The following is a 23,082-nucleotide window of genomic DNA, read 5'->3' as shown; positions in this document are numbered from 1 at the left end:
ACCAAACGAGTTTCATGTATAAAATATTGAAACGAATATCAAAGTCATGGAAAGCCATTACACCAAGAAAATTGTCTTGAAACCATCAGGGAACACGGAATTGCGCCACCGGCGTCGCGAGTTGAGACGCTACGCAATTTCCCTTGGCCGGTGGCTTTCAAAGAGCTCCGAAGATTTCTCTATCCAAGGTTCATCAGATAATTTGCACCGTCAGGCGGTTTCCGATACTGCCTCACCATGCTGGACAGGTTTTCACGTTGGCCCGAGGTCTGCCCCCTTAAGGACCAGTTGGCAGAGTCGGTGGCTAACGCGTTCTATGCAACGAGGATATCTCGTTACGGCGCGCCAGCAATCATTACCACGGATCAAGGTGCACAGTGCGAATCCGTTTTGTTCAAGTCACTGGCGAAATTGACCGGATGTAAACGAACTCGCACCACCCCGTACCATCCAACGTCCAACGGAGCAATTAAGCGGTAGCATCGATCGTTAAAAGCGTCTATAACGTGCCACGAAGATAAAGCCAATTGGATCCAGCTGCTGCCGATGGTATTAATCGGTCTTCGAAATAGTATCAAGGAAGACCTCGGCACATTATCTGCAGAGTTCGCATTCGGAATCACCCTCCGGTTACCCGGCGAATGGTTCGTCGACGGTAACGACAACGTCAACCAGTGTGATTTCATCAACAAGCTGCGGGAGTACATGCGAGAAATGCGTCCACGTTCAATCGTTCACCGTAACAACAGAACGTGTTTCGTATACAAAGACTTGAGATCTTGATCACATGTTCTTGTGCGAGTAGACGCTGTGAGGAAATCGTTGATCCAGCCTTACACCGGTCCGCACCGCGTTCTCAAAAGGGTAACCCTAGAGATCTATTTAGTTGAATTCAACGTCTCAACCGAGCTATTAAAACCAGCATTTCTCCCGACTACAGAAGTTGCCCCATCCACGTCACCTTGTAAGTCATTTGCGGCGGTGCAATCACCGGGTTTAGCTCCAACTTTTCACCAGACCATAATCCAATCGCGTTGCCAGCCACTTCTCGCGCGCAGCTGCCGTCTACGCCACCCCAGCCTGCACAGCAACAAAACTCGCCAGCTGACCCGTGTCGAGCAAGGCATCGTGCATCAACGAAACGGCGTGTAATATTTTCTCAGCAGCGGTTATGCAACATTTCCATTCAGACGAGCCGTCCGACATACGCTCACGTGATATGTCGCCACTTATTAGGTCACACCAGCCAAACTTGCGGGTATATCCGCCTTCGCATCGTCGACGTCATGGTGTGTTAAAACATCGTGATGGGCGCCATCACTGCGGAGGGAGTGATGAAGGGGTGCGGAGTTACCCGCCAGAGGCCCAATGATCGAGTCGAAGAAGAGGAATCACCAGGAGTCGAAACATAACCTCCGGTCAACACGAACCCATTCGTAACCAGCTTACATAAATTGTATTTGCCAATTGTTTAGTAATAAATGTTGTTAACAGTTTCCGTGGCGAGTGTTATTTAATTTGCCCTACAGACCTCAACGATAGTACGAACACAACAACCGACACGCCCACCAGAATCACCTTGCAACAAAGGTAGTGCCATCTAGTATTGTATCTGTTTTTTTAATATCGAGTAAACATTTGCAAGTAAATCTAGGAAAACACAACCCCTAACATACTCATAAATAACGACCAGCATTTCGGAAGGAATTCAGCAATAGATTGAGCAATAAGAATCCAATTTCTTATCCACAAACACTGAAAACGCACATAACAAAAACATCTTATACACAAATGGAGCCATCTTAAAATACCCACCGTCACCTGATATGTACATGAATTTAAATGGATATGGATCGATATGGGCGTAAACTCGCACTCCAACAAAACACACAGAATACAAACATGGAATAAATTCCATGCAATCTAGCTGTTACTACTTTTATGAAATATGATTTCGATATGGTCAAGCGGTTTCCTCTCCACAAAACAGAACTAAAGAGAAAAATAATGCAGTTTTTACCTAGAACAATTTGAAAAGTGGAAAGTAGATGGCGAATTATTATTGAGGCGTCTGGTAAGCTCATCAATGCTGTACGAATATGACGTGAGCCGTGGTATATCTGCTCAATAGAAAGTTTGTGCAGCTGTGCATAAGGTCATAACTTATAGAAATTTGATTTTTCATTAACGATATTTTCCTCTATTTTATGTATATGCATATATTGTGATTTGAAGAAGTTTTGCGCTACGATATGCAACAGTTACTATTGCCACCACATAAAGCTGAGCATAAATAAAAATCCTATCGTTTTATTTTTTCCGTATATAAATAAAAAAATTATTATTAGGAAAATTATTTTAAATAATTGATAAGTAAATAAAGTTATTTGAAGATTGCATCATTCAGGGAAAATCAATTTGTTGATTGAATACTGAGAATCAAAATAAATATTAACTTAGAACACTTACACACTTACTGACACTAAAACTGTTTTTATCAGCCACCATCGAAAGCAAAAATTGCCGTGGAAATAGGAAACATAGCAACTACAGTATCTTTTCTGAGAATACTTTCTTCATAATTCCATGCATTTATCGCTCTGCCTTTAAGGCACATGACTAAATTTTCAAAATGATGCAATTTTCAGGAAAAAACAACCTCCTACAAACCTGCATATGTTCCTTTTGCTGCTTCGTAACAATACTTGTCGTTCGTATGGTGGCAAAGTTGTTAGTTCCATGCTCCGAAACAGCATTCGAAATGGCCTGTTGTGTTGCATGATTTTGATGTGGATAACCAGACGGTGAGGGGGCAAAACCTCCAGGATTTTGCATGATCGCATTTTGTCCCGAAACCATAGCAATTGCCGATGTGGAATTCGTTGGAGTTATATTATTATTCATGTGCGGGATGTTAGGCAGTGGTGGTAAGTTACGAAGACGTGAGGAGTTTCTTGATATGGCGCCACCTTGATGATAGCCGCTGGTATGATGAGGACCACCCATTCCATGTGGTATTGAATTCGATGAAGAACTCTACGAAAGGCAAATGATTAGCCAATTTCTAAGGGACTAGATTTAGGTTAGAGGATGGCAATACTACTTGACTACTGGCCGCTGATACACCAACCGAATGTATAGAATGCTCCGACGTTATACTGTTACTCTTACTACTGTCTCCGCCCGCTTGTTCGTCTGGTGTGTCATCAGCATCACCCATTGCACTTTCAGTCTCGCAGTTATCAACCATTAGAATTTTTTTCATTTTCCTATAATTTAAATTATCCAATTCCCTTACGGCCGCTTTAGTACGTGCTATCAGTTCAATTAGAACAGTATTTGGTCGCGGTCGAGTGATATACGCGTGAGTTAAAAGTTTTGTGGATGTTGGTCGATCAACCGGTGATTTCTTTAAGCATGAATCGACAAAGTTTCGAAATATGTCAGACCACTCTTCCGCCTGTAATGAAAGTCACCGAAATCGCCATATTTACAACTACTATGAATATTCAGTTAAGGTATTTCACAAAAATATCATGGTCATCACTTTATAGAGCTAAAAAATCAATAGATCCAGCTTACCTGCAATGAGGGTGAATCATTTTGAGCGATATGATAAAGAGCGGACATGGCATTCATATTGAAATATGGCGGTTTCCTTTCAGCTAGTTCTATGCATGTAATACCCAACGACCAAACATCAACTTTACCATCATATTGCCCTTCATCCATCGCTAAAATCACTTCAGGAGCCATCCAGTAAGGCGTTCCGACGAAACTATTAGCTGGACATTTAATAGCAGCACTACCAAAATCAGCCAATTTCACAATGCCAAGTTCCGTTAATAAAATATTTCCGGCCTTGATATCACGATGTATCCTTCCCAAACTATGTAGATAACTCAATCCGCCAAGAACGCCATTACAGATTGCTGATATCTCTTCTTCGTGGAGAGGCATCTTGTGCACTTCGATGATATCCGATGCGGATCCAACACAATATTCCATAACGAGCCATGCTGTGTTCTCTCGGAGGTAACAACCTTTGTATTCGATCGTGTTCGGATGGTTCAATTGACGGAGGAATCTGCGAATCAAATATCATCAAAACAAAACATACATCGCAAATCAATTAACATCATTTTTACCGAATTTCTTTTAAAATGTCCTGCCATTTCTCTAAACTTTGTTTCCCGGCATAGGACATCTTCTTGATGGCCACAATTTCTTTGGTGAGATTACATCGGGCGTAGTACACGGCCCCAAACGATCCATGACCGATCTCCCGTAAATCCTCGAATATTTTCTCCGGATCATGTTTATTAAATAAATCGGCTATTTCGGGATCTTTTAGACTACCGGGTCGTGCAGAAGGCATTGCTCTTTACAAAGCTAGCCTTTCGTAGATGGTGAGATCTATGATGACCACTCTTTGAGATGATGGTGCTGGGTTAACTGTTAACAATCTTTGATAGTCTCAATTTGTTTATTGTACTTGGCACAGAGTATTTACCTACCACATTGAGAAAACTATGAGCTTAGCTAAGACATTTTTTTCAAATGTCCTGAGGTGAGATGACTTCCTGTAAAGAAAAGGAAAATTATATATTTATCAAGATAAATATATCAAATGCGTCCTTGTCTACTGCAGAAAAGTATTTGTTGTAGATTTAAGCAACAAGATTTGCTTCAATTAAATAGTTATGAAGAATGAGGTCATTTTATGTGGAGGGTGCACATTTTGGCTTCCCTCGACATGCCGTAGAACTTCGATAATGAAAGTAGGGCCACCATTTAGATGTTTATGGGTAACACCTTTAAAACATAATATTCACTGCGTGCAAGAAAATGCATAGTCCTCATATTACGATTAATTCTGAGTAAATTATATGCAAGACATAGACAGAAAAAGTGGCAATTATTGGACCCTAAGCACGCAGATACGCTTTTCCAACTTAATCTCAACTGCGGCCAACTTTAAACTTACCGGAAAGCAGGAGTTGGTCCTGGCCCAAAAATCAACCCCAGAAGCATCAGCAATAATCGACCGAGACCAATTCTACATACACTCCGCCGTAAAGGGTAACAAAATTTCCCAAAACTCTCAAGGAATATCCAGATGTTTGAAATAGCTCAAGTTGGATAGAGGTTCCGAAAAACAACAATTATTTAATAAACCAAGTTCAACTATATTGTGCAGTATGTCACGAAAACATTGGGACCCACTACCACGATGCACGAAACCACACAGGAAAAAATCCTTGATCACTTTACAGAGATTCTTAATCTACCTCAAAGCTGCATTTTTACCTAAAACAATATTAAGCCCGCTAAATCTAAGTTATTGGCAGAAAATAAATCCCCTCAACGCGTATGATCGATATGGGGTTACATTGAACGCATGTACACGTTAGTAATTGTATGATTTTGGTCAAACTTGGTGATAACATGCCTCATTCTATAATCTATCTATTCTATTTTTATAACTCTAGGATAAACTTAAGGGGGTTTCTAGTAAATTTCCCAAAAATATAAGATTATACTGTTATTAACTTAATTTGAGCAGATATAGATATCAAAACTAAAAGCGGCATTGGAAAGTACTAATCGGGACCTTTCATTTGATGCCCAACATGAGTATACTCGGTGAAAAAAATTTTACACCCCCCGTTTGCCTTTACGAGAATCTAGAACGAGTACAATGACTCGTCAGGCTGACAGCCTTGGTTTTGTTGGTGTTTATCTCCAGTCCAACTCAGCTCACCTTTTTATATTTACAGAACCATTTGGCCAGGGTCAATGATATCAGCATAGTTGAAGTTCCCGAAATGCTCCTATTGCGCTCCTATTGAAGAACAAATGAAGCGGAGATCTACACTCCTTTTCTCCCCCTCCTTTACTGTAACAAATTGATTCATATTGTGTTGATGTGGTCAAAGCAGTAACTTTTCTTTAGAGTAGAAGAAGTTTTTCCATTAGTTAGAAGAGGGATCAAAAGATTTTCTTTAGGAGTGGATTTGGCAAGAAAACGATTTCAAGAAACGGAAAGTTTGTGGCGGTGCTGATTACTTACAGTCGCTGTTCATCGAATTAGGACCACTAACTTTTTTCCCAAAATTCAGTTTTCTTTTTCTGACGTGAGATATGAAATAAAAATTGCATTCTTTTGTTTTATTAACGCTTCCTTCATTTTGGCGGTCAGCCTTAGCTTTTTCGCCGATCCTTTCGATCTTAAATTTCCTTCTTTTTAATGTAATTTCCGAAGTGTGTATTTCCTCTTCTTGAAGTCTTGATGCAGAGTCCTTAAAATAGAACGCGGAGTTCTTTTCCTATTATCGCGACAACTTTGCCATTTGTTGCGGACTTGTCCTTCATTATTGATGCCCATCCTGCTGATTCTGCTCACTGTTTGATAACCAACGGGTGAAAGGGAGGTGAGATAATAAAACTGTCTCCCGGGGAAGGGTTAAGGGATGTGAGAATTTGCTGATGGGTTTATTGCTTTCATTATCGTTATACAATGCCCGACAAATGTTCGCATTCAACGCTTTTATGATTCTACCTTTTTAATTACCTTTAGTCTCGCCCAATGATTTCTGTTTTTGGATTTAAAGTTATGAAAGGATTGTTATTATTCAGATTTAGTTCAGTATCAGTTTGCTTGGAGATTTGGAAGAAGGGAGAGTGAAACCCCTAATTTGTGTGAAAAAAATGTCAGAAAGGAAAAAGATAAGTGTTGAGGAAACGGCGTATTCTGGTTTTGCGGGAACGGGGAGTAATAGGGAAAAAATCAATTGTTCTGAGGTAAGTATTAGATTTTTTTTAAATATGCCAAAAATGACGAAAGCAAGGGAGCGGGAGGAAGCAGGTGATTACTCCCCGCGCCAGGCGATCATTAGAGCGAGCATCCTTCCGACATAGATTTGCAACTGCTGCTCCATTACGTACTTAATTGCTGGAAGGGGAAAATGTGTCAGTTAGTATGAGAACGGTGCAGCAACGGTTGACTGAATTAGGACTCAGAACTCGAAGACCAGCAAAAAAGCGGATTTTAACGAAGACTATGTTCGAAAAAAGACTGAATTGGGCATTGGAACGACATTATTAGACTGTGAACGATTGGAGGCGAGTTGTGTTCCCTGATGAGTCGAAATTCAAATTGAGGTCTGACAGTTCATCCCCAGCGCAAAGAAGAAAAGGAGAGAAATTTGACCCCCAGTGTGTTGTACGAACTGCACGCCATTCTCCCTCAATAATGATGTGGGGATGCATAACATCCAAAGGAATTGGTAGTTTTTCGTTTCTGAACGTACAAAAAAGTTATCGAAGATTGCGTCTATCAGACGATAGAAGCACTGCATGAGCATTTTGATGAAGTAATGTTTCAGGACGTTTCGGCTGCGTGTCGTAGAGCTCGTACTGTAAGTAAACGAAATTTTTCCTCTGTCAATTTTTTTATGTTTCACCCTCAATACGGTTCTTATTCACAAATCAGGGACAGCTTATGAAAAGCACTTACATGGGAGACGAGAATCCCTCCTAGTTTTCCCGCCGCCTGCAGTGTCTCAGCGGTACCGCAGCTCCAGGGCCGCTGAAGTAAAGTCTGTGGTTAAGATAATACCAACATTTTCACCTTCAACAACAGAAACACGCTTAACGCAGCTGCTTCAACTACTGTTAAGACAACTGCTGCGCAGTTTATCCCATTATTGGCCAATATTAGAAAATAATAAAAATCTTCTTTACTTTTTTACTTTTTGTTTTGTTCGAAATTGGGTATCACTTTATACAGCTTGACGGCTTTATTCACTATTTAACGTGTATGGAACAACTTAAAACATTCCGGGTGAAGATGGGCTTCACATTTTTCGTTTTGCTCTTGCATATCCTACAGGGATACAGTAATAAAGTCAATCAGCGGCATTGAGTCATTGTTGACCACCATTTCTTGCTCCTCACTGTAATCCGATAACTGACCATACCATTTTCGTGAAGGTCAACTCCTCCCATATACCGGTTGTATTCAGCGATCATTTGGGGTTGATCAATCGTTTTTTTTTGCAAACTCCGCCATGCTATTAACATAGTATGCTGGTCCCAAGCCCAGGTAAAGGAGGAGGGTTTGAGGCAACGTACTCTGTACTATCCTCAGTAAAACAAAAATAAAATGCTGAGATCAGGGAAAGGGATAAATAGAGTATAGTTGGAGTTATTCTACTATACTAAATCCTACCTGATCTCTCTTGGTGACAGGCCCCGCGACAGGTCGACCAAGAAAATGCATAGAATGTCGTTACAAACATGATGATCGGATTAAGTCACAGGCCTCGGAGAAATGCTAGGGCGTCCACCTCAGTCGACGCGGCAGGACGGGCCCCGGTCCTGTCGAGAAATGGGCAAGGGTTCTTGACGCATGGACGGCGTCAGGACGTAAGCAAGTTAGTCCGCACACAACGAACAAAACAAATACGTGTCTGCACGCTAAATGTTGGTACCCTAACTGGAAAGACCGAGGAACTCGCAAGAGCCCTTCGGAAAAGGTGCATTGACATCTGCGCTCTGCAAGAAACCCGATGGTCTGGTTCCAAAAGCTGCGACATTGAACGCGAACGCGGTAAAAATGGCTACAAACTTCTCTATTTTGGTAACCCACACACTCAATATGGTGTTGGCATTGCCATCTCAGAGGGTTTCCGTGATGCCATTAAAGAAGTCGAACGATTTGATGATCGGCTGATGAAGCTCACCATTATATCAGCTGATCGCACTATTCACTTCTTCACCGCGTATGCACCACAGACAGGCCGACCTGATGCCGAGAAAGATGCCTTCTGGCAACTTCTCGATGAAAAGACTTGTCACGTGCCTGCTGACGATTACATAATCATTGCCGGCGACCTTAATGGTCATGTGGGTGAAAAGGCAGACGGTAACAGGTGCCATGGGGGAAAGGGGTTCGGAGCGCGCAACGAAGGTGGCGAGCGTATAATCGATTTTGCGGACACCCATGACCTTGTACTTATGAATACATGGTTCATCAAACGATTGTCTCATCTTCCCACATTTTATAGTGGGAACAATAAAACGCAAATCGACTATATTCTCATAAGACGTCAACATTTTACCACTGTCACTGATTGCAAAGTCGTTCCCTATGAGACCATCGCACCTCAACATCGGCCGTTGATTGCTGTCCTGCGAATTAAGCCACCGATAAAACGGCGTGAGGAACGCACTGGCCCGCCGCGCATTAAATGGTGGCGATTTGGTGAGAAGAACGAAGAAACGGTCTCACTCATACGATTGCCAACCATTACGAATGTGGAAGAATCATGGAACCAAATGAAAGACACGATCCACAAAGCGGCCTCTGCAACCCTCGGGGTCACCAAGCCGGGTAAGCGGTACATCAACCGAGATACTTGGCTTTGGAATGATGATGTTGAAATGAAGGTCCGTGAAAAGAAACGCCTCTACCACAAATTTCTCGACGATAAAACGCCTGCTAATTGGCAAATTTATAAGAATGCCAACCGGGAAGCAAAGAAAGCGGTCGCTGTCACCCGAGCGAACCATTTCAAAAATCTTTACGATAAACTGGACACTCGGGATGGCGAGAGAGATTTGTACCGACTAGCTAAAAGCCGTGATGAACGCACACAGGATATCGAACACTTCTGTTGTGTTAATGACAAGAACGGTACTTTGCTTACTGATCGTCGAGCCGCGACGGATAGATGGCGAGAATACTTCGAGCAGATTTCAACTGAAGAATTTGCTCATCCTCCACTTCCACAATCATTGCCGACATTTGGAGCAGTTCCACCAGTCAGCGCAACTGAAGTCGAGGAGGCAATAAAACAAATGAAATCGGGGAAAGCAACAGGACCTGACGACATCGCATCTGAGCTCTGGAAAGCGAAGAGCTGGGACCCAACACCGTGGCTCAGTGAATTCTTTAACCGGGTTATTCAGGAAGGAAGAACACCATCTGACTGGCAAGAAAGTACCACTGTTCCAATATGGAAAAAGAAAGGTAGCCCAGCAGAATGTTCAAATTACCGTCCGATCCGGTTACTTTCCCATACCATGAAGATTTTTGAACGCATTCTTGACAACCGTATTCGCGAAATCGTTAAAATAACCGTGAATCAAGCCGGATTTGTCAAGAACTGCGGAACTACTGACGCAATACACGCTGCACGGTTACTCATGGAGAAACACCGTGAGAAGCATCGCCCTCTTTACATTGCCTTTCTGGATCTAGAGAAAGCGTTTGACCGTGTACCACACGAACTCATCTGGTATGCTTTACGACAACACTTCGTGCCAGAAGAACTCGTGCGCTGGGTTCAATTGCTCTACCACGATCCGAAAAGTAAAGTTCGAAGTATGGCGGGTGTATCAAAACCGCTTCGTGTCTCTGTTGGAGTTCATCAAGGAAGTGCCCTCTCACCACTCCTCTTTGTCCTTGTTATGGACACCGTCACACGGGATATCCAACGTCCAGCGCCCTACACACTGCTTTATGCAGATGATGTTTTCCTAGCATCTGATAGCAAAAATGATCTCGAGCAACTTGTTCAAAAATGGAATGATCGCCTCATGCGACACGGTCTCAGATTGAATTTAAACAAAACTGAATTTTTGACGACCGATCCCCATGAAACAGGCACAATCACTGTCAGCGGCAGTGATCTGCCCAGATCTGAGCGATTTAAATACCTCGGGTCAACGCTATCAGCCAATGGAGAGCTGCGTTATGAAATTGCTTCACGCATTAACGCAACCTGGATGAAGTGGCGTTCCACAACTGGTGTCCTTTGTGATCGACGTATCAACGAACGTCTCAAATCTAAAATTTACCGCAATGTTGTCCGTCCAGTCGCTCTCTATGGTTCTGAGTGTTGGCCGACCATAAAAGACAATGAACGGCGTCTCGCGGTAATGGAGACGAAGATGCTACGTTGGACTAGTGGCGTCACACGTTTAGATCACATCCGAAATGAGGATATCCGCGATCGTTATGGGGTTGCACCGATCGTGGAAAAGTTGCGAGAGAGGCGTCTTCGATGGTATGGTCACGCAATTCGTGCAAACGAGAATTCACTTGCAAAGATTGGTCTGAACATCGAAGTCGATGGTAAACGACCAAAAGGCAGACCTAAGCAACGGTGGCTTGATACGCTGGATGGGGATTTGAAAGCCTCGAGATTGCACCCAGATCAGGCATTCGATAGAGCCAAATGGCGAAGCCGATCACGACGAGCCGACCCCGCTTGTGAACGGGACAAAGGCTGAAGAAAAAGAAGAATCGTTTTTTTTGCATGCCTTGAAAATCATGTAGCCTTATTTAGGAACTGTCTGACAATATCGGTGCAGTTGCTTGCAACCACGACCGGGGAGTTATCGTGCCACTTGACGACTAGCAGATTAGATTTAGGATCGTACGCCGAATCATATGTTCCTCTTTTCTCTCTTCTTCAGTTCAGAGTCTGGCACAAGAAAACACTTTTTCAACCAATTTTCTCTTATGGTCCCTGTGGCACAAAAACCTTTCTCGAGCAGCTTGTGAAAAAGTTGGTAAGAAAAAAAGAAATTATCGAAGTTAACAGCGTGCTGTTTGACTGCTCAACAACAGTCAGTAATTGCAAAACAATACTGCCACCGAGTCCCAGGTCAGTCGTGATTCCTATTGTAGCACCAGCATAAGGAATAAATTGAACACAAACACCAAGTTTTGAAAACAAAGCGAATTGGCTTACTTTTCATAAACATTTTTGCAGTATGTCGACCAAAAAATGGAATAATCTCTTCATCTCTTCAAATCCCAAACCTCATGAAATTGGTGTCTAGCCTGTCAAAAAGTAGACGCAGTTTTGCAAACTTATCATTTCCCTTCAAGTTATTGTTCAAGAAATGTAAATTCTTTTTTATAGCTCTGAATCGATTTTTACTCAATGACCAGTACATTTGTAGTTGGGGCAATTTATGGTAACCGGTAAGGAGAAGTATTACGAAAAATCGTCTGATTTCAGAAGCTGACCCCGTAAACGCAAAGTCGTTCTTTTTTGAGCAGCGCATCTCATTGATTCATCAACTGTCATATTTATGATTTCATCGTCATAATACGAGGAGAACAATTCGAATGGCGACAAACCTCCACAGCTTTGGAGCATATTCTTAGATTCGATGTCAGTAATGCCTTCAAACACAACCATATTGTCACGAGCAGTATTTTTTTTTAGGAAATATTTTTGGGCTTTTGGTTTTGAAAGAGCAACACCGGATTTTTGTTCACTACGTTTTTTCGAAATAGGATTTTCATTTTGGGATTTCTTACGTTTGAAAGGTGCAGATGAAGTGGAAGGGCTGCGGGGACGAGCTACTCTTTTATCTTCACTTGATAATGAAGTTGAAATGTTGATTTCACCTTTGTGAGAATGGATTTTAAAAGTTCCAGCTACATCTTTAGCAAAATCAGTGTCGCCCTCTTCAATAATATCTTCGTCGGTTAATTCGTGTACCTCAGGAGTGATGTAGAGAGCATCAATTTCGAAGCCAGCCAATTGTTCTTGCAAAATATCCAATAATTCTTCTATTGGATCAGGGCCTTGAAGTGTGTTAGAGCACTTCATTCAAGACCGAAACGGTACACTACAGTGTACTGTAGGAGGCAATGTGGTTAGCATTACGCTCGCTCGAGATTATTAGCCTGATTTGACTCAGGTACTCATTCACAGCTGAGTCGACTGGTATCCGACGTCAAATCACGATACAAATCCCACTGCCACCAGTGAGATTTGAAGCGCGACCTTCCGTACGATAGCCTTGTGCTCTAACCACTCAGCTATCCGGACAATTTAGGCATAGAAACATTAAAGTAAATATGGGATAACGGTAGGAATTATGTATTTGATTATTTTAAAAATAGTCAAAAATTATGATCGGGATATTCATCAAACTAGGTGTATGTCCTACAGTCCTTACCCTCATAGCATTACATCTGAGTATTAGACATTTTTTGTTGCTTTTATGAATAGTTGATTGATACATTCGATTAACTAAACCGTTAAAAAGCACCACTGTAAAATTAAGAGAAAATCGTAAATATGAGGTCGCATGACACCGTTTTTGGGCCAGATCGCGTACATAGCGCTGATCTAAACTTTTCTTCCCTAGGGTAATATTGATGCGACGGGTAAGCGGATGGATGACTACTCATGGTTTCAACCTAGCACTGGAAAAAACCGAAGTAGTCATCCCGACTAAAAAGAGAATTCCGACGCTACGACCCATATCGTTCGGCGAGTCGATAATCGAGTGAAAACCAGCGGTAAAGTACCTACAGTCTGTTACATAAGAGCGTGGTCACTGTTAAATAATAACAGCAATTGATTTTTCGAAAATTCGCAAATTTATTGATAATTTGGTCGTCAATACTCAATGCAAATACCTCAGTAGCAAGTCCAATCTCCTGCATTGTCAATTATGGCCTGGCACCGTCGAGGCCTACTTTCCACTAGTTTTTCTGCATATTCTACCGGAAAAGACCTCCAAATTTTCCGAATTTGTCGAGAAAGTTGATCTAAATTACATGGCTTGCGTCTGCGAAGCTGCATTTTCATCAGAGCCCACACATTTTCCATGGGATTTGCATCCGGTGACTGAGATGGCCAATCTAAAGTGACAACTCCGTTTTGCACCTTCCACTCGCTACACGCTCGACTCCGGTGTTTCGGATCGTTGTCCTCTTGAAGGATCCAGCTTTCATTTTTCTTGGTATACCATTGCTTAACAGATGATAACAAAGCCTTTTGATATATTTTATTCATTTTTTCGGCATTTAAATTCTCGGTAAATAAGAACAAATTACCGAAACCTTTGTTTGAGAAGCACCCCCAAACATGGACCTTGACGGGGTGTTTAACACTCCGTTGAAGCATCCTACTGGTGGAGGTTGTTCAGGCGTGTTTGATGCTCGGAAATGCCCAGAAGGAGGATTCATCAGAAAAAATTATGTTGCTCCAATCGCGGTCCAAGTTTTCCTTCGCCCATTCCACTCGTTTTTTAACGTGTTTTGCACTCAACATTGGTTTTTCCAAAGTACTGCGATATTTCAGTTTATTGGCAAGCAAGTGCCTGCGAATCGTTCCGTAAAATATGTCAACGCCTTTTGCTTTCAATTTCACAGCAGCTCCACGTAAAGTCAAAGTTGGATCTTTCGAGAACAATGCGAGCATCTTTTTTTTTGTCTTTTTTTGAGACTTTGCTTGCACTTCCGCGATCAGGAAAATCATCAACGTTACCGACCTTTTTATAGCGACTTATCCACTTGCTAACGAACTGCTTCGACTTTCCCATATATTTCGCAGCAGCAGTTTGCGTTAATTTGGGTCCTTTTTCATGCAAACATAGAAAAATTGCCTCAAAGCGAGAGGCGTAAACAGCACTCGTTTCGAAAAACCACTCAATTGAAGACTAAATTTGACAGAGAGCTGACTATTTACAAAAAGCATGAAGGACTGAGGTGCCCTCTCTGTCATAGAAAAAGAAACAGGACGCTCTGATTTTTTATCTACGTGTAACAGTGACCACGCTCTTATGTAACAGACTGTAGGGCTGACTCTTGACTCAAAGATGAACTTTTTAAGCAAATCAAAGAAGCAACGAACAAGGCTGCAGCTGGAGTTTCGGCGTTAAATAGGCAAATGGCAAACATTGGGGGTCCTACGTCTAGCAGGCGACGTCTCCTGATGAGTTCAACGCAGTCTGTCCTGCTCTACGGTGCAGAGGTATGGGCTGACGCTCTTGGCAAGGAGGTATATCGTAAACGTCTCGCGCAAGTACAGAGACGGGGAGCTTTGCGATGAGCCAAGGGAGGTTGTTACTCGTAAAGAACGGCAACGCACTCTAGACGATTTGCAACTCTCTTGGCAAAATGAAACCAGAGGCAGATAGACTGCGCGGTTAATCGGCAACTTAGGTGCGTGGGTGAATCGCAAGCATGGTGAGACTATTTCCTTACCCAATTTATGGGGGCTTTCAGTTTTACCTGCACAAGATTGAAAAGGCGCGATCTCCGGATTGTGTGTTTTGCAATGGAGTTGTAGACGACGCCCACCACACTTTTTTTTCTTGTGGAAGGTGGGATGGGGTTCGTCAGCAGCTCTATTTAAACACAGGGGATTTTTCTCCAGACAACATTGTCGAAGGGATGCTGAGGAATGCTGACAGGTGGAGCGGTGCTGCCCATTACGCTCGGGTTCTTATCGTTGCTAAGAAGATAGAGCTCGACCGGTGGAGGAGCCGGATGGCAGGGGCGCCTTGAACTCACAGTTCCCTTCCTCTTCGCCTCTCCCGTTGGTGAAAGGAATTCCCTGCTTTAAAGGCTTCGCAAGGCGGGAGAGTTTGGGGACTAGCTCGAAGTAATGTGACAAACGGTTCCAGGCTAGGTCTCTGACGTTGGTAGTCCGACGACGTACCCTACCGGGAGTCCCAACACTGTGTGCGTAAATGCATTCACCTACCCTACCCCAGAAAAAAGGGTAATGTTGATACCACTGGAGATTCAAATTCGAAGCCATCAAATACACGAAAGCATGTAATTGGAGTTCGAACAATGCGAATCGCTCTGTTCATCTCGTTCACGATGCCTTTCTGTCCGACCGAAATACGAAAACAAGATTGCTTACAGGCACTGGCGCCGATATAAATTTTTACCCGCGTTTCAAAAACCAAGGACCATATAAAAAGAGACTTTCAAGGCAAATAGCCAAAGCCAACAGCATCAGCACCCGCATACTCTGCGCCGATCACGTGACCTACAGGTACAAGCAGTGGAGTCAATATCTGACCAAGTTCATCAAAGTATGTCGGAAAAGGAATCCACAAACAATACTGCTAGCTTGAGTTTCCTATACAATGCTTTCAGCGCGTCTATAGTAACATCGAGCGACTCAAATCTTCTTACACGATGACCAAAGACATCAAAGACGAAGACGATTGCAACCCAACACCAAAAAACAATCGCGACAATAACCGCTCCCGGGAGGAATATCCGGAAAACCGATCAAACTCCCGTCCAACAACTTGCAATGGGAAACTCAACGAAATCCGGCAGACAGGTCAGTTTTAATGATTGTTACCAGGCAGGACTTCAGTAATTTTGTAGACCCTCAAGAGTTTAACAATAATAACACCAGAAACCTACAGCTGACGACAAGACATGGACAGCTGAATGGTCGTAATTTTCTTGGAGCAGAGTGCTGTTGCGGTGCGAATCACTTTCAGGCACTTGCCTGGAATTAGGACTTGTTTATTTACCTTTCCTAGAAATTATGAGAGAGAGATTATGTACTCCCTAAAAGTTGGCTGATTGCTAGAGGATTAAGTAGAAACGTCCCCCGATAGGAATCTACTCATGACTCTCACTGCGACCTCCGCAATCAGGAACAGGACCGATGTTACGTTCAAATAAACACATTAAGTTTATATACAAACTTTTTATTGAATTTCTGCTACCAACCATTAACCTCTCCTGGTGATTCCCAAAAGTTCGTGTATAGACCGTTGCCGTGAGTTCATCTTTGCTTTTTGTTGAAGCAGAAAGCGGGATCAGTTGGGAGATCTGTAGTTTCTTTTGGTAATGGTTTCAAGTGCTTTGACCTATAGTAGCTTCGTCTGGCACCTCTTCTTATTCGTTGCCAACAGGATTAAAACCAGGATGGAGTGAGGGGCAGCAAGAGTTCCAATTGGCTACCAAACGGGTGGATAAACGCGTGCCACTCAACACTACCCTTATATAGAAAAGCATATGTAGAGATAGCCGTTTTGCACTCGACATTTTTCTATTTTGATTGGTATTTCCCCTTCCGTGTGAAAAGTACATCCCTCATTTTGCCACCACCCGGATGTGAAACCTTTTTTTCGAGTTCCAATTTAATTAGGGTCTCTTGGAAAAGGTCTCACACTGGATAAAGTATACTCGAGCAAATGTTTGAACGCATGGACACAATCAGAAGTTCTTATCTGAACTATTTTACCACGAAGTAGTGGATTCGAGTGTGACTTTCCCGGACAATCTTACTACGGTTATCTTCTCAGCCTCAAGTTGCGCGAAGCTGATGCTTAACCCAATTACACTCCATTAGTAATCCGCACGTCTATGAAATGTGTCATCAGAGCAGCCCAGGTGTTTGTGCGGTATCTCCGGCGCTTGAAGCCGTTCCACTGATTCAAACGCAGCCGTTCAATTGGAGCAGGCAACTGCTAAATGAATTATAACAATTACATAAAATGAAAATTGGGCGTTTAGAAATACGGGGGCAATACGACAACCGGACGACCGGACGTTCCTTGCTAGCCAGCGGTCGAGCGCTAATCACACTTTCCAACGAATCAATCGCATTGTCATTGTCTCGCATGGATAAACTGCGAAATCTCGCCCAAGAACAATTGGTTTCGTTTTCATTGGGCTCCATAAGCGCGCATACGGTGCAATCGAAAGTAATCACCCGGACTGCCTTTCCACGGATATTCACTGACACCAAAGTCGCCAGTCATCGCTCCCAGCACTTTCCCTGGCCTGTTTTCCACGCAAAGGAGCCAACCGTCATGCCTACAACTTACAAAGGTTATCCCTTATCATCTCCTCGGGGAAAATAGCAACATTTGCTTGGACAATTGGGACGACGTTTACTGACCAGCGAGCGAGGTCCGCACTAATCGACAGCCGCAGTCGCACCCCACGAGCAATTGGAACGGGGCCCGGCCAGGCCGAGCGGGCTTGCAGACAAATCGCAGTCGCAACGAGGGATCAAATCACTGCCACTGAAACAGTTCGGAAAATCAAACAGTTTCCGCCCGACCGTGTTGACTCGTGTAATTTTTTTTTCCAATTTTGATATGATGGAAATGCCAATGGAATTAAAATGACCGACGTTCACGGTTTCGTTTCCGAATTCGAGCGAGTGCGAGGTGCTAGCAACGACCGAGCCAAGAGACGACGACGACACCCTTTTTCCCCGTCGCCCTTTCAGACAAATACTTTTCTACTGTGATTTTTTGCACTGGTCGCCTTCCTACTTACATTTATCAAACAAATTCACACATATGGTTGCGTCCGAGCAATTCTTCTCTATTCCACGACAATTCCAACTATCATCCGGTCACAGCGCTGCGGAAATTGCGATGAACAAGACCCAAATCGTTTGACAATCACCACACAAACTTTTTCCTCCTTTCGTACGAGAGATCATCCACGACTCGGGGGGAAACGACGACGACGGCACCACTCTTCAGCAACGAGACATTTTTCCTACGCGCACAATACACCAAAAACTTGCGAGTTTTCGGTGCTCTCGCGAACCTTTTTACATTCTTCAATGACCGTGTATCGCGATGCGACGATTTAATGATAAATTAGAGGCGAAAACTAGAAGGAAACACGAAAAAGAAGTGAAATTTCTGTGGAGATACCCTACAAGATGGCGATCTTGGACGAATAATGACTTTTTGGCCATACGACACACACATTCGCATGAGTGCAATGAGACACTGTTGCCGGATTTCATGAAAACCGCTTCATGACGGTTTTCTTGACGGCCATGCTTGAATTCCATGAACTTGTGGTGAATAGTGGTAGGTGACGGAACGTGATTTGTTTTGGTGGTTTTGATTTTAGATAGTTTGAAAGCGGGGAGCTGTCATCGCTTTATGATATAAGATGCACAGCAATTGGGGTTATTTTTACTTCCTGAACTATGAGCAACGCAACTCGCATTACTTTTATATAAGTGGAAAGTATCGTCACAAAAAATGATTAATCCGTCTGCATATTTGTAACATTCTAACTGCCGACACCGCTATCCTGATACTAGCACATTTCCCACTATCTAAATAGAACAAGACCAATAAAACACAAATAGCATGAAATTAAAACTCCAAAAATTTGCATTATTTGCTATGGTTTTGGAACAAAACAATTAAAATACGTTAAATGCCAATGGCGTGTAATTTTAGCGGGATTAGTATTCTTATAAGAACTTTGAACTGGAACCAATTAGGAAACTGTCAAAGGAGCAAGAACTCTCATGTGTCAGGATGGCCGAGTGGTCTAAGGCGCTGCGTTCAGGTCGCAGTCCACTCTGTGGGCGTGGGTTCGAATCCCACTTCTGACATCAACTCGTTTTTTGTTAATTTCAATGATATATCTTCTTTTTCATACTCGAATACTTAGAAGAACTGACACATTAAATTTAATTATTTTCATTTATTTATTTATTAAACAGCAGAGCTCCGCCATGCTACCAACAGATCATTCTGGTCCCAAGTAAAGGAGGAGGGTTTAAGGCAACATATTTTGTACTAACCTCAGTAAAACAAAAATAAACAGGTGCCATGGGGGAAAGGGGTTTGGAGCGCACAATGAGGGTGGCGAGCCTATAATCGATTTTGCGGACATCCATGACCGTGTACTTATGAATACATATTACACTGAACAATCGTCGCATCTTCCTACATTTTATAGTCGGAATAGCAAAACGCATATCGACTATATTCTCATAAGAGGCCGACATTTTACCCCCGTCACTGATTGCAAAACTGTTCTCCATGAGATCATCGCTTCGCAACATCCCCGGCCTCTGCAACCATCGGGGTCACCAAGCCAGGTAAGCGGTACATCAACCGAGATATTTGGCTTTGGAATGACGATGTCCAAATGGAGGTCCGTGAAAAGAAACGCCTCTATCACAAGTTTCTCCACGATAAAACGCTCGCCAATTGGCAAATTTATAAGAATGCCAACCGGGAAGCAGAGAACGCGATCGCTGGCACCCGAGTGGTCCATTACAAAGATCTTTACGATACTGGATCTTTGGATACTGGACACTTGAGATTACAGAAAGATTTGTGTCGACTTGCCAAAAACCAACTGGTTGCGTTAATGACAAGGACGGTACTTTGCTTACCAACCGTCGAGCCGCGGCAGATAGATAGCGAGCAGATTTCAATTAAAGAATTTGTTCATTCTCCACTTCCACAATCATTGCCGACATTTGAAGCAGTTCCACCAGCCAGCGCAACTGAATTCGAGGAATCAATAAAACGAATAAAATCGAGAAAAGCCACAGGACCTGACGACATCACATCTGAGCTCCGGAAAGCAAAGAGCTGGGACCCAACACTTTGGCTGAGTGAATGCTTTAACCGGGTTATTCAGGAAGGAAGAACACCATCTGACTGGCAAGAAAGTACCACTGTTCCAATATGGAAAAAGAAAGGTAGCCCAGCAGAATGTTCAAATTACCGTCCGATCCGGTTACTTTCCCATACCATGAAGATTTTTGAAGAGACAATGAACGGCGTCTTACGATAATGGAGATGAAGATGATACATTGGAGTAGTCGTGTGACACGTTTTGATCACATCCGAAGTTCGGATATCCGCAGTCGAAATGGAGTTGCTCCGATCGTGGATAAATTGCGAGAGAGCCGTCTTCAATGGTATGGTACATAATTCGCGCTAACGAGAATCACTTGGGACGATTGGCCTGAACATCGAAGTCGATGATAAGCAACCAGAAGGCCGACCGAAACAACGGTGGCTTGATATACTGAATGGGGATTTAAAAGCCTCGTGACTGCATCGAAATTAGGAATTTGATAGAACCAAATGGCAAAACCGATTACGACGAGCCGACCCCGCTTGTGAACGGGACAAAGGCTGCATAAAAAGACGAAAAAGAAGATTTATTAACGAACAATAAACAGAGTAAACTCTAGTTACTTATTTGCCCTCAAGAGGAGGAGAAAGCAAGAACCTTAAACTATGCTTAAAACTACTTGAAGGAGAGAAGTTTAAAGGACCAAGCTGTTGTGCGGTATAACTTCGACAAATTCTGGGAATCGGGGAATGGAAGCATAGTTCAAGCTCCGCGAAGGACATCTTAAAAATGTCAGGATAATAGATGATGTTGTCAGAGGCGGAGCAGTGCATCAGACCGAGGAAATTTAAAAAATGTGCATAAATTCTGATAGGTTCTACGCAATTGTAGGAAGGGAAAGTTCAGAAAGCGGAGCCAGGAGGGATAGTCAGCAGGAGGAAAGTTTTTTTTACGAAGAGGGAATGGTTGAATTTGCGTTGCACCTTTTCAAGGGCAAAACAATCACAGTTACGAGAAGCTAACCAGATCACGGAGCAGTACTCGAGAGTACTCCTCACGAGGAAATTGGTGAGAGCTAAGGAGGGTTGAATGGGGTCAAAATCAAAGAATGAGTGAAGTATAAAACCTGACAATTTTACTGCTCGGCTGGTGACTTCGAGGCAATGGGTGTCCAAGCGGAGCTTATTGTCGAAAATGACTCCAAGGTCTTTGCTAACAACAGGAAAATGTTGGCACAGATTCAAACTCTGGGTTGCCTAAGTACTATTGGACCAATGAGTACTAGGTTAATCGCGGCACTCAAAGCTAGCCTAAATCTACACCCCATTCATTTGGAGGTGAAACAGAAAGCGGCCTATGACGCATGTAAGCTTACAACCATAGCACAAGGAAAAATACCCACACATACAGCCATGTGCCCTTCTGAAAGTCCCATGGCAAATATTAGGTGATTCCGATGCCGACTGATTTTATGATTTCCTCATTTGTCTTTGAGAATACAATTTCTTTTGTAATCATCAAAAAGAAAATAATGGTCGACAAATAGTCTTTTGGGGTTACAGACTCAATAATCTTCAACGACAGGTTAATCAAAGAAGATGGATAGGGCTCAGGGGTATTCTCGGAAAACCCGACAACGGAGCTGGCCCGAACTATCGGAAACATGACGACCAGATTTCAAGCATACAAGATATCTGCTATTTTATTAGCACCAGAATGATATGTCCTTCGATTCGAAGAGGCCTGTGAAGCCCCTTTGGTATGGGTTGGTGGTGTTCTGGGTGTATGAGGCGACCAGGCTTTGCAGCAGAGTGAAGCATATCTTATAGATGGAATCCAGCAAAGTGATAACTCTATTACTGCTACACTGAGTGATACCTCCGACTGTTGGAATATGGACATCAGTTGCACCATCTTTTCATCAACTTCAAGGCAGCCAATGATAGCATAGCCAGGGTAAAATTGTATACGGCCATAAGAAATTAGGATATCCGCGATCGTTATGGGGTTGCACCGATCGTGGAAAAGTTGCGAGAGAGGCGTCTTCGATGGTATGGTCACGCAATTCGTGCAAACGAGAATTCACTTGCCAAGATTGGTCTGAACATCGAAGTCAATGGTAAACGACCAAAAGGCAGACCTAAGCAACGGTCGCTTGATACGCTGGATGGGGATTTGAAAGCCTCGAGATTGCACCCAGATCAGGCATTCGATAGAGCCAAATGGCGAAGCCGATCACGACGAGCCGACCCCGGTTGTGAAAGGGACAAAGGCTGAAGAAAAAGAAGAAGAGAATCCGGTATCCCGACGAAATTAAAAAAACTGACTAGGCTGACACTGACCAACGTGTGAGGCCAGATAAAATCAGCAGGATCACTCTCGTGACCATTCAACATTGACAACAGTCTAAGACAAGGGGATGCCCTATTATGCGTCCTCTTTAGCTTGACCCTGGAAAAAGCGATCCATGATCCTCTTCAAGTTCACCCAACTAGTGGCCTATGCTAACGATACCGACATTATGGGAAGAACGACCCGGGACGTACAAATTGCCTTGATTCAGATCGATCAGGCGGCAATTGGCACGAAATCTTGGGCTGCAAATCAATGAATGCAAGACGAAATACATATATGCAACGTCAGCATCAAAAACCAACCCCAACAACATCAAATCGCACTGGCCAAACGAGAATAATAAAAAACAGGAGACTACAGCTTTGAGACCATTAATAACTTCCACTATCTAGGGTCGAAAATCAAATCCGCGCATGGTTATTGGCTACCAACAGAGCCTATTTCAGCTCACAAAAACTGTTTCGCTCGAAACGTCTCAACGTCTTACTATACAAGGCAATGATCTTGCCGTCCATATGTATTCCTGGGAGAAAATTGCGAACTCTTGGCCTTCATGAGAA

General features: G+C 43.0%; 1 protein-coding gene and 1 non-coding gene across 8 annotated transcripts in view; one reads left to right on the top strand and one right to left on the bottom strand.

The window, feature by feature from the left end:
- LOC119653857 (serine/threonine-protein kinase Tao) overlaps window positions 1–18,527 on the bottom strand; it is a 39,511-nt gene extending 20,984 nt beyond the window's left edge. Inside the window, exons 1-6 of one of the 7 annotated variants that reach the window (XM_038058910.1) lie at window positions 18,092–18,527; window positions 4,514–4,583; window positions 4,149–4,455; window positions 3,583–4,087; window positions 3,101–3,460; window positions 2,671–3,036 (exon numbers count right to left, since the gene is read on the bottom strand). In XM_038058910.1, the coding sequence (XP_037914838.1) occupies window positions 2,671–3,036; window positions 3,101–3,460; window positions 3,583–4,087; window positions 4,149–4,378 (1,461 nt within the window). In that variant the 5' untranslated portion in view covers window positions 4,379–4,455; window positions 4,514–4,583; window positions 18,092–18,527. Of the gene's footprint in view, window positions 1–2,020; window positions 2,205–2,670; window positions 3,037–3,100; window positions 3,461–3,582; window positions 4,088–4,148; window positions 4,456–4,513; window positions 4,584–17,705; window positions 17,913–18,091 lie in introns of those variants that run through there. The other 6 variants (XM_038058908.1, XM_038058913.1, XM_038058911.1 and 3 more) reach the window with 6 other exon arrangements.
- Window positions 18,528–19,098: 571 nt separating this feature from the next.
- Trnal-cag lies at window positions 19,099–19,181 on the top strand. The gene has a single exon. It is a non-coding gene; the product is annotated as a tRNA-Leu (tRNA).
- The last annotated feature ends 3,901 nt before the right edge of the window (window positions 19,182–23,082 follow it).

This window comes from Hermetia illucens, chromosome 4 (assembly GCF_905115235.1).
Source record: "Hermetia illucens chromosome 4, iHerIll2.2.curated.20191125, whole genome shotgun sequence".
NCBI lineage: Eukaryota > Metazoa > Arthropoda > Insecta > Diptera > Stratiomyidae > Hermetia > Hermetia illucens.
The sequence above is the reverse complement of the archived record's forward strand: the minus strand, read 5'-3'. Positions and strand labels throughout refer to the sequence as shown.